This window comes from Schistocerca cancellata, chromosome 6, assembly GCF_023864275.1.
Source record: "Schistocerca cancellata isolate TAMUIC-IGC-003103 chromosome 6, iqSchCanc2.1, whole genome shotgun sequence".
NCBI lineage: Eukaryota > Metazoa > Arthropoda > Insecta > Orthoptera > Acrididae > Schistocerca > Schistocerca cancellata.
The window spans coordinates 421,155,019-421,168,050 of NC_064631.1; the positions used below are offsets into that span (position 1 = coordinate 421,155,019).

General features: G+C 42.6%; 1 protein-coding gene across 1 annotated transcript in view; it reads right to left on the reverse strand.

Annotated features, from left to right (window-relative positions):
• Nucleotides 1-276: 276 nt before the first annotated feature.
• Nucleotides 277-13,032, reverse strand: part of LOC126088359 (integrin alpha-IIb-like) — a 269,521-nt gene continuing 256,765 nt past the window's right edge. Inside the window, exon 16 of the mRNA XM_049906497.1 lies at nt 277-358. Coding sequence (XP_049762454.1) covers nt 315-358 — 44 coding nt within the window. The 3' untranslated portion in view covers nt 277-314. The remainder of the gene's footprint in view (nt 359-13,032) is intronic.

The window sequence follows — 13,032 nt, forward strand, 5'->3', positions numbered from 1 at the left end:
GCCAAGCAAATGAACAGCTTATAAATTCACCAAATGAGTTATTTTTATTTCATTCTTAGAGCAACAGAAGAGCACTTGGGCTCCTTTCTCGAAAATGGAATCTTAACTTCAATTTTAAGTCAAAATCAAAATACATTTGTAGAAAAGACTGGACGTCATATACTCACAGTTTAATCATATCATTCTTACAAAAGTGTATAGCATACATTAGCCATGTCTTTGCAAAAATAGATTTACTAATAGTTCTTAGAAATTAGTTTAGCCTCAAAGGCTATGTGTCTTAAAAACTTCGTCAATTCCGTCGCTCTGCTTACTCAGTCTTCTTCCATGAGTTTCTTAGCCTCGGCTAAGTTTTCATCTGAAAACAAGAGAAATATCATTGATAAATGCTCATTGAGATCATGCAGTGGAAATCAAGCATTCGTTGTATCGCTCAAAAGTTGGAAGTTTCATTTATGTTTATTTCATACCTTTTTCTGTAATACAGTCTAATATTCTCTAAATGTTACATAATATTACAGTTGTATTTTATTTATAAATGGTGTTCAGCCGACTTGTTACCTTAAGCGCGCAGGGTTATTGAGGCCGATTTGTTTTTTGGTATAGGATCACAATTTTATCGCTGATTTTGCCTGATTTTGAATACGTAATGTGTAATCTTTAGAAAATTGTGTACTTTTTGCATGTGAGTAACTTCCCAAGTGGTAAACGCCGTAAACAGTTCGTTGTGAGTAACTTTCCAAGTTGCAAACGTTGTAAACAGATCGTTTGTATAAAATTTTTGATTTTATAACCAAATGGCTGTAGAGTTCGACATTTGACTTCTAGTCAGAAAGCTTGATATAAATCAAGAAAAAAATCCTAATATTATCTACAAGAGTTTTTATTAGATTCATTATCCCAATAATTGCCATAGTCGTCGCAACAATTCTATCAAAAAAACTAATTAATGGCCAAGAAAAAGATTACCATTTGAATCACGTAATGGTTTTTGAAAATATCCAAATACCTTTGTAGAAAATGCTGCACTGAGAACATAACATGAACTTCTCCACTCGAATTTTTTACCATTTATAAACGATTCTCAAAGTTCTTACGGAAGTTGTAACAAACTGGTAACAGTAATTTAGTCCAAGAAAAAAGTTGTCCAATTGTTTTTCATATATGCAGTTTGCTGCTTGTTATATTCCAGGATGTCAAACCTGGTGATGGCATTTGAAATAAAATTATTGTCACCTCTCCTTATCAATAACTTACTGCACTGAACAATTTTTTTTACTGAACCGACTTGCGTGAGTTGTTAAGAACCACAGGGCATGGAGCTATGAGCTTGGATGGACCTTAAATGCCCCGCCGAAAGATTCCGTCTAGCCCTGTCAGATGACAGCATTACGTAGCTGAAACTCAGAAGTCCGCTGAAATGCTAACGACTTGGGCTAATTACAAGTTCCTACGGCTCTGAAGTACCTTTTTCTAACTCATGTCACACTATGTACACTGAAGTGACAAAAATCTGGGATACCTCCTAACATAGTGTCGGACGTTCTTTTGCCCGGCTTAGTGCAGTAACTCGACGTAGCATGTGTTTAACAAATCATTGGAAGTCCCCCGCAGAAATATTTAGCCATGCTGCCTACGTAACCGTCCAAGATTGCGAAAGTGTTGCCGGAGCAGGATTTTGTGCACGAACATACCTCTCGATAATGTCCCATAAATTTTAGATGGGATTCATGACGGGCTATTCCTGTGGTCAGTTCATTTGCTTGAATTGTCCAGAATGTTCTTCGAACCAATTGAGAACAATTATGGCCCGGTGACATGACTTCGTTGTTTGAGAACATGAACTCCATGAATGGCTGAAAATGGTCTCCAAGTAGCCGAACATAACCATTTCCAGTCTATGATCGGCCCAGTTGGACCAGAGGACTCAGTCAATTCCGTCTAAACACAGGTCATGCCATTATGGAACCATCCCTAGCTTGCACAGTGCCTTGTTGACAACTTGGGTCCATGGCTTCATGCGGTCTGAGCCACACTAGAACCCTATCAGCAGCTCTTACCCACTAAAATCGGGACTCATATGACCGAGCCATGGTTTTCCAGTCGCCTGGGATCCAATCGATATGGTCACGAGCCCAGAAGAGGCGCTGCAGGTGACGTCATGCTATTTGCAGAAGCACCAGCGTAGGTCGTCTGCTGTTGTAGCCCACTGACGCTAAATTTCACCGCACTGTCCTGACGAATACGTTCATCGTACATCTCACAGACATTTCTGCGGTTATTTCACGTATTATCGCTTGCCAGTTGTCATTGACAACTCTACGCAGACTCCTCCGCTCTCGGTCACTAAGTTAAGACCGTCGGCCTCTGCGTTGTTTGTGGTGATAATTAATGCCTGGTATTCTCAGCGTACTCTTGCACTGTGGTTCTCGGAATATTGGATTCCCTAACGATTTCCAAAATGAAATGTCCCATGCGTCTAGCTCCAACTACCATTCGGTTTTTAAGGTCTGTTAATTCGCGTTGTGCGGTCATAATCACTTCGGGAATCCTTTTACATGAACCACCTGAGTACGAATGACAGCTCCACCAATGCGCTATCCTTTTGTACTTTGCGTACACGATACCACCGTCATCTGTATATGTGTATATCGCTATCCCATGCCTTTTTCACGTCAGTGCGTGTAGGCCATCATCATCATCTTGGACAGTTTCTAGCCTCTGACGGGTCTGTATGGAACATGGGCCTCTCCATCGTCTTTTGTCTTGCCACCATCTCTCCGTCTTCACCTTGGTCAAGTCTTCCCCTTTCTTCTGGACGCATTCCTCTACTCCTTTCAGCCATTTGTCTCTCGGTCTTCCTCTTGGTCTCTTTCCTTCCAGTTTCATCTCGTGTAAACTCCTGGGTATCCTCTTCTTCTCCATTCTCTTAAAGTGTCCGTACTATCTCAGCCTTGATTTCTCTATCTCCTCCTGTAATGGTTCCACCTTCATTAACTCTCTGATACTCTCATTTCTTAACTTGTCTATCTTTGTCACTCCAATATTGTTTCTCAAGAATTTCATACTAGCTTATACTTTGCTTTTCTCTCTTCCTTTCATAACCCAGGTTTCTGATGCATATGTGAGGATCAGAACATAGTATGATGGGTATATAACTTTTTTACTGATTTGGGGTACATCCTTGCTCCATATCAGGCTTCTGACACTCTTCCGAAATGCTTCTGCTTTTCTCCCCCGCTCGTTTACTTCTCTGTCGTTTTTCCATCTTCCTGTATCAGGATTTTTAGGTACTTGAAACTCTCCATTCTCCTCAATCGTTCCCCACAAATAGTTATTCCAATTGTTCCTCTCTACTTCTTTCTTGTTGTGATAACCATCTCACTCTTACTTATACTAAATTTCATCCAATATTCTTGTACTGTACGTTCCCATACGTCCAACTGGTCTTGTACGTCCACCTCCTTATTCCCCCAAGTCATCAGATCATCTGCACACACCATAGTTTTCATCTTCATTTCACCAATTACTTGTGCTACTGAACTCATTGTATCATCCATCACTACAATGAAGAGTAATGGTGAAAGTGCACTTCCCTGCCTAAAGCCGTTCTTCTGTTCAATCCAAGCTGATTTCTCTCCTCCCACTTTCACACAGGTCACACTTCCACGGTACATTTACCTTATCCTGTGTGTGTGTGTGTGTGTGTGTGTGTAGGTATACCGACTTAATTATATAGAATGTTTTAAAGTATTTGCATCAAATGTCTAGCATAATAGGTGAAGTCGTGCGGAACACCTTTTTTTAGAGACAAAGTGTTTACTGGCGCTTCCCGACTGTTCTAAAAGTTTGTATTCGCCGGCCTTGAGACGACGAGATTTCATCGAACTATCAGTGTCTAATAATCGTGTATGCTGCATGCTACCTACCACAGTATGTTGATAGAGTGATTTTCAATAAGAAAATAAGAACGAGTATCTCTATGTGGATAAAGATATTTTAGAAGTGAGTCAGAAACTTGAATTTTTATGAGCCTTCCACTTGTCATGTGAAGCAGATGACTGGATCAGAGGCAACACACACTGCATACGCACGTTGCACATTACGCATGTCATGCCGCCTCTCAATTGGAAATTTGTGGTAAGGTCTGTGGGACCAAACTGCTGAGGTCATCGGTCCCTAGGCTTACACAATACTTAATCTACTTTAAACTGACTTACGCTAAGGACAACACACACACCCATGCTCGAGGGAGGACTCGAACCACTGACAGGGGGATCCGCGCGAACCATGACAAGGCGCCTCAGACCGCACGGTTACCCCGCACGGCTGCCGCCTCTCGGGGGCATAACCAATACAAAAGGATGCCTAGTGTCACTGGGACGTGGCAGATAACACTTTGCCTCTAATAAAAGTCGTTCCCCATGACTGATCTATCATCCCTAGACGTTTGATGTAAAGACTTTGAAACGGCCTGTATATTAATTACAAATAGTTAAACAGATCTGTATGTAGGGTATCTAATAAATGTCGAGACAAACTTCGAGGGGTTGTAGAGGTCATCTTGAGAATACAAATCGAGTATAGCAACCCGTGTCCAGAAATGTCATACAACGACGCTGCAGAGTGTAGAAGTTTTAGGCGTCGGCTCCTGCCACTAGGCCACCCCTCCAGCAGCAAACATTACTTTATACGCTGAAGGATCATAGCGGAATGTGTCACAAAGTTGTTTATTACTCAATTATCGCTACCGATTGCTACGATCGCCGGTGTAGAAGATGGAGCTAGCTGCTGTGTAGAAAGGCTTTACCAAGAGGATATTTTTCATCCACAAGGAGAGTGCAAAGCTCTGTTGCCTTGGTGGATGACAGCTTTGGACACTGGTTTCCATCCACAGTTTATCTTTCTCCTGGAACCATCTAAAATCTACCATTTTTTAGGTATACAGGAGAAAAATAAAATGCAGAAGCAAACCCATGTCCATAACTGTGTATCCCAAACGTCTGCATGTAGTGTTATTCACGTGAAACTGCAGGAAAGTTTTCTAAATGTTTGCGTATTGAGTAACCTAGGAGGGACTGGGGTACCAAGGTAACAGAGCAACTTATTCATATGAGACAAGCATTGTCTAGGCAGCAGCTAGGTCTATCTTCTTCAATGCCGATCGTGGGAATCAGTTGCAATTACTGAATAACAACCAACATTACGAGACGTCAGCATATGAAGTCACGTTTGCTGTTGAAGGGGTGGCCTAATGGTGGGCGCCGGTGCCTATAACTTCTACACTTTGCAGCGTCGTTGTATGACATTTCTGGAGGGGGGTACCTATACTCGATTTCTTCCTCAAGAAACTCTCTACAACATATCGAAGTATGTCATAACTTTTCTGGGACACCCTGAAGCTTAGATTCTTTGTCAGTTACAAGTTAAATTCCTGAACGGCCTCTCCTCTGTTCTTTGAACGTACCATTTCACCACCTGTGTTAAAAATATCTGAATAACAACATTTCACCTACTGTATTTTTTCTGATCTGACCAAGGAAATTCGACAGCGAAAATCACAAAATTCTTTTTTGGTGCCGAGAGGCAAAGTGAACATAACAACATACAATTCAATGAAAGGACTAACTGTAAGTTTCTTCTTTAATTTAATCATCTTTCCACAAAATGCACTGCAGTGAATATTTACTGCGATGTCACCATAGAAGGAATGACGCACTCAACCAAGGTTCGCTGCTACAACGCATGTAAAACAGATCACATTATTGGCATACTTCAGAAACCATCACTTCAAGTGTAGAAAACAGATAAAGACACACTTTAAAATGAAGACTAGGTGGTTCAGTGCCCAAGAATAGATATTACATGACGCAGCGTCTTTCATCTAAATTTACTTCTACACTGCAATCAGATCATACAAACTAAATCTTTTGAGAAAACAAAAAGTAAAAATTACATTTGCAGGATATTAGTCACTGACAGTTCATATACTACAGAATAAACATTCAAAAGTGGTGCACTTGATCAATGATACCCGGAATGCGGTAAGAACTTGACATTTCAGAACAGCAGTCGTAGTATAAGCTGCTTGGGAAATTCTTGCAGTCAAGAGAATCATAAATATAATAGTCTTGAAGCATACCAACAGGAAGTGATACGATGGGACGCAGGTTTCCTTTATACTTTCATCCATTCCCAAAAAACATTAGAACAATAATGGTGAGTATGATGACAAGTAACGCATACCGTTGCCATATACTGCGTATCAGGACAAAATCGTAGAGAATACAGTCTGGTCAAGGGATGTGTTGCTACCTTATTTCCAGAATAGCTCTCGCTATTCTGTCTGTCTCCAGCCCGAAGCTTATATTCCTTTGAACAAACAGCAGTATAGATTATTATTCTCATTTTCGTCAGTAAACCTCATTATTACTCATATTCTTCTTTCTTCTTCTTCCTTTTTCTGTCCCGCATCTTCGCCGCTCCCTCCCCCCTCCCACCCCTCCCCCTCCCCCGCCATCCCATGCTAAGATTGAATGTGTGTATCCCAAACGTCTGCTTGTAGTGTTATTCACGTGAAACTGCAGGAAAGTTTTCTAAATGTTTGCGTATTGTGTAACCTAGGAGGGACTGGGGTACCAACTTGGTATTCTCCTACTGGGATGCGGGAAACCACCTAAAAACCACAACCAGGCTGGCCGGTACACTGACCGTCGTTGCAAATCCGCATGGTGGATTCTATTAGGGCCGGCGCATCTCCCCGTCTCGGAAGCGACATTTTAACACATACTGCTATCCGGCAGTTGTTTTAAATATATCACCAACGGGTGCAAAATATTATCGGCAAGTTTAGTTATTAAGTGTTTTTATGTGCAATGTCTCGGAAAAATGTGATGTTGCTCCCGAAATAGCCGTAAATCTGGTCTTTATCTTAGTATACAAACCGTAGTTAAAGCTGGTTAAATTGCGTAAATTGGTTGAGTAGACTGCCTATTTCAAAGTTTACAGTTATCTCAAAAAAGTAGCTAGTGCGGTGTACAGTGTTGCTGTTGGATCAACACTGACATATCTGCAGATAGAGTGCCAGGAGTAGGAGTTTATTTAATGTCGGGTTCTGACAACGTTTCAGCGACAAAACGGTTCGCAGCAGCTTTCGAGATGGAAAGTTGCTATTTTAAACTCGCTGAGATCGGTCGGTGAACACTTTGTGAGGTGAACTTTCCGGGCGTGCACTGACTGGAAAGCGGCGATCGCGGCTCCCGAATTAGAGCCACGTCACCTTTCACACCGAAGATATTGCAACGCAGCGGCAAGCAGTATGAAATTGTTGCGAGCGTGCTCCTGCACGACGGAGGAGACTAGCGCGTACAAAAAAACAGCGATTTCTTCTACCTTTTACGTAACAGGCTGAATAGCTGTCTGAGTACAGTCACGTCGAAAGGCGTGGAACACTTGTTCTCTGCATTCTTTGCTTCTTCGCTGAAATGAAATAGTCGCTGACTGACGCGGCACTGTTGGTAGCTAGGCGGCAAGCACAAATGGCTGCGACACGGACGTCCTGGATTTGACCCCCGGTAGCATCAAGTGAGTCCACTCCTTCCCGGGAGAACGACTGAGGGAGGGAGAATGCTAGCCACATGCCCCTCCATTACCGCAGACAAACGTATTTAGGCAGACTAAGCAGGGATCGGCCGGCATCGCTCAGTTCTCTGGCCAACACGGCGGTTTATAAAATTATTGTTATCTTCTATGGATGAGGAAGACTGATGCTGCGACCCGTAACGGTTTTCAATAACGAGTGCAATGGGTCGCTTTTTGCGATAGTGGGATTTTTATATTCCCATTTCCATTTTCAAGTTGCCTAGCGACTCATCACTAGATGGTGTACTTAGTAATCGTTCATATTGGCGTCGTTCTGTAGTTATCTGATTCTATAGGCTTACGCCTGGTGCACAAATCACTTTGTTAAATGTTGTTTATGTTCGCTGGTTATATTAATTACAGGACATACACTCTGCCACAGGTAACAACTTCCACGTATTTTACAACCCTTCCCTTAAGCGTCACGAGGCTGAGTGCGTACTGTAGCAGTATTCCCATCAAGAAAAATCGCTGGCACTATCAGGAACTGAACCCGGGCCCTTCGCGTAGCAGCGCGGCGACGAATTCTGCTCCAGCACCATTTCCTCCTCCCAAATTGTCTGAGCAGCCATAGCGTACGGATCTCCGTGCCGGCACGTTCACAGGAGCTCAGTCCGTCAGTTCACCTGATGATGGCGACATGTATGATCGCCGAAATATTGTGCCCGTTGGATACTATAGACCGGCAGCACACCCGTGGATATTTTGATTATCAAATACTCCGGGAGAAACTCAAGAATCACATCGAAATTTATCTCTAAGTAGACTAAGCCTTGTAACTACGAAGTTGTGTGTAAATGACTGTCACGAGCATGTCAGGTGTTTTATGTCGGTGGCGTCAGTGGCTTAAAATGGGAGTGCCTGCACAGTTCTTAGCTCAAAGCAGAATGTTATCACACAGTTTTAGCTGTGCTAGTAAAATAAACGGCATAAAGAAGTTGAGAAAAGGATAAAGGTTATATAGTTAGAAAGTTAACAATGCTTTTTCCACCAAGGCTGTCATTTCACATCCAAATTTAAATTTAATGCATCTCAACTAACCTCTCGCAGTCCAGCAGGATATTTTTAAGTGCTAACAAGTAAGTTATTCATCATGACCATCAAAACATTTTCGAAATATCATTATGTTGGTGCATAAGTTCGTAGCGCTTTTTTTTTTACACGATGATATTCCGGTTGCTTTGCGTTTATTTATCGATTCTCATTCTTTATTTGTAGTTCATTGTTGCTATTTGAGGAGTGACAGGAGAGGCGGCAGCAGAAACATTTTCGCCGTGTGTGAGGATGATGCCATTGGACAGAACACGGCAACAAAATAGTTTAAAGACTATCGTTTCGACATTGGTGACCCCCCACGTTCAGGAAGACCCTCGGGGTTTGATGAAGATCGTTTATACGCAATAATCTACAATGATCCACGTCAGTTTACTCGAGAACTGGCAGATATGATGAACTGCTTTCATTCCATCATTATGCTACATTTTCATGCAGTGGGGAAGGTTCAAAAAAGGGGTGTATGGGTACTGCATGCTCTAAACCAAAATCACAAAAATTAGCGGGTGGCCATAACTGCGTCTGTGCTTGCTCGTCATCAATTGGCTCGTGAAGAACACCGACCATTCCTATCCATTATCGTTACTGGAGACGAGAAATTGTGTCTTTATGTTAACATAAGAAAAAGAAAGGAACGCTTCAGCCCAAACGAAGCAGCAAGTCCCCGTACAAACACCTGTGCGCATCCACAAAAGATAATGTTTTGCATCTGGTGGAACAACAACGGTGTGGTGGAATACGAATTGCTTTCCCGAGGTGTAACCATTACTCCTGACATTTATTGACAACAACTGAGACCTTTTGCGGACGCAGTCCAAGAACAGCGACCAAGAAGACTGCCTGAAGTGATGCTACCCCACGACAACGACCCCCCATTCTGCTACACTGACAAAAAAACACTGTACAAAAGTTGGGTCGGATGGTCCATTCGCTCCCAACTTATTCACCTGATCTCGCACCCTCAGATTTTCACTTTTTACGCTCTCTAACGAACAACCGTCAAGGAACTTCCTTTCATGATGAAAATAAGCTCCGAACATGGTTCGACGACTTCATCAGATCCACCTGATTTCTACAGTAGCGGTTTCTAAAAGTTACCTCAGCGTTGACAGATCGTTGTAAATAGTGAAGGAGAATACATTATCGATGATTAAAGTCCCTGTTATGTGTATCTGTTGTGTTTATTAAACGTATGGAAAAACGCCACGAACTTACGCACCTACCTAATAGTTCATTTTAGCTAACATGGTAAACAGATATACAGAGTAGCGTGTCGCATACTCGTATAAATATAATAAGTATCGTCTCACATAATAATAACTGATTACTATGCACATTATGTTTAGACATGTGCAAACCGATATCGTCTGTACCTAGACTTTTAAAGACGATGTGCTACTTCACATAGACGAGAAAAAAAATAATTAAATGAGCGCTGGGCTATGTGGCTGGTGCAACGGAGGATATCGATCGCATACGACGGCGGACTGGAAGAATGGTCACAAACTTGTCTGAGTGACTAAAAAAGGTAACAGATAAGCTGAAAACTCCGAAATGGCAGACTATTAAAGACTAGTGACTTATATCACACAAAAATTTCGTTATACATTCCGGTTAATCTACAAGCATTATATTCTAGTCCCCTATTTTTGGCTTCCATACAGACTACTTGAGGGAAATAACAGAGCGTACAAAAACAGCGCGACATTCTTACCACTTCTTTCCCCGATTCGAACGGGAGGAAAAATAAGTATGTGGTACAGTGTAAAGAAATCTCATCAAATCACCGTATAATAATTTGTACAGCGTATCGAATATGGTCCGCTGATTTGGCTAAATTCAGCATAACTTTTAAGTTTGTGGCTGGTTGATCTCTCTGTCTCTACAGATAGTCATTTGCTTGCATTTGAAACGAAAACTTTAGTCCGTAATTCTGTATAATGGCATCGTAATTTTATTTTAGCTGCACAAAATAACAATAATTGCTTAATAAATGCGAAATTAGAGCTCTCAGAAGTGTCAGTATGAGTTAATAGCACTCATCGACGTAAACAAGCCTGCAGTTCCGAAGATGTATACCCTTGGGGCACCGGTGCAGACACATTTTACCTATATCATGTGACAGCGCTAACGAAAAAATTCGCAGTTCTTGATGATTGGGACTGCAATGAGATATATGTCTTGAAACGACATTGTATGTAAGATACAAGTATCACTGCTTAAAACATTTATTGATTACAAAATGAACTCAAGCACAGTGAGATTATTTTATTTTTGGTCAGTTTGCAGAGCGTGCAGTTTTTATAAATTGTCATGTGGAACTGCAGCAATAATTTATTCCTTGTTTTATCATTTTGTTTACGGCGGAACACTATTAACAACAGTCAGACGCGCAACTAAGCTCAATACTAAACTAGGAAGACTACTCCATCAAGCCAAGCCCTGATGCAATACGTCACAGCCGCCATGATAGGTCAAGGCAAACAGTCAAATTGGTCTACAAGTGGCTAAAAACTCACAGAAGGTGGACGACGCAACAAAGAGTCAGATTCAGTCTCTTCTGCCTACAAATTCGCCGCTCTGCAACAGGAGAGCGATCAAGTGGATATGACACCACAGCCAGACACGGCAGGAACAGGTTCCGACACTGCAATTGCACTTAATCAGTCAAGCAAGACGTCACTGGCGAAGGTATGCCAATAACAGTACAATGTACAGGACGCTACCTCATTCTCAAAGCTGAACTCAAGAAGCACTTTAAACGAACAATCAAAGCGATCTGTAAAGAAGACACAATTAAATATCACTTCGAAACGGTAGAAGACCAGGGGCTGGGCTTGCAATTTTTCAAGCACCGAGAATCCCATTTTTCACCCACACAGTGCCATTACACACGATGCTGAAATCGGTAGGGAAATACCATCCAGAACAGGTGGCGGAGGGAGATGTGAAGCAAGAACTACATGCCATCGGCTTTCCGCAGGCCGCAGTCCATCATTTCAAGATCAGGGACGAAAAGACGAACAAGCTGACCCCCAGCCGGTGTATTTTGCCACTACCGACTGGACCAGCCATCGAGTCGATTTACGATGTAGGACATTTGTCGGATACATACGTCCAGATTGAGACATACCGCTAGAAATATGGCCCACCCCAATGCACCCCACTGCTACTTCCACACGGCAAATTATTGTTCCTTGTCCCCACGGTGCGTAAAATGTGCGGGTAACGACACATCAAACGCCTGTCAGAAACCTGATCCAGAAAGAGAAGTGTGTCAACTGGAAAGGCGAACACTCTCGTCATGTGGAGGGGGTGTACAACTCTCCAAGACGCTATATACCTCCAACAGCACAAGGAAAAGCAATACCCCTGATTACAACCTCGCGCCGCCTAAGCTCAGCGATCCCACCACATTTCCACCACTACCAAGGCAGAAGAAGTCCGTCACCAACGCCCAACGCTCTCGCGCATGGACGGGGTGTCAGCAGCGAACAACCCCACAAGCATCGGAGCAGTCAACCTCCGATTTCTCGGAGATTAAAAAAAAAAAATTCGAGCGTCACTGACTTTCTGGCGCCGCTCCGACGGCTAAACATTTTTCAAATTCTACGGGAAACGATGCATCAGTTCAACAATACATCAGACATCATTTCAAAAATACTTATCTTGAAACTTGCTGGCAGATTAAAGCTGTGTGCCGGATCGAGACTCAACACGGGACCTTTGCCTTTCGTGGGCAAGCGCTCTACCAACAGCGCACACTCCGCTGCAGAGTGAAAATCTCATTCTGGAATCCTTATCTTGTTCATTGGAGCCTTGAAACTGTTTTCTGTAACAAATGGTCCATAGACCAAACGGAAATGAAGACCTCACATTCTGTATGTACAATCCCAACGGAGTTTATAACAAAAAACTGGAATCAGAGGAATTTATTCAGTGCTTCCACATTGACGTCCTTTTAATACACAGAGACACCTCTGACCAGCATAACTAACACCCGCAACATGGTTGGCTACCGAAATGACCGCGTCTTTAGCAGGGGTGCTGGTGCAGCCATATTCATAGTGCGTAGTGTCACCACTGGAGGCGTCAGCCATAACCATCTCAACCCATCGCGGACACATCGCCTTTATTGATGCCTATTTCAGCCCCACAAGGCCGTTAGTGGAAGGATATTTCACAACTCTGTTTTATCAACGCAGCAAATTCCTCCTATCTTAACACGAAGCATTTTCTGCCGAACTCGAGGTGCACAACTCCGAGACGAAACCAACCAGCTATACGCGCTTGAAGAACGACTGGAAGCGATCACTTATGGACCGGAAGATCCGATGC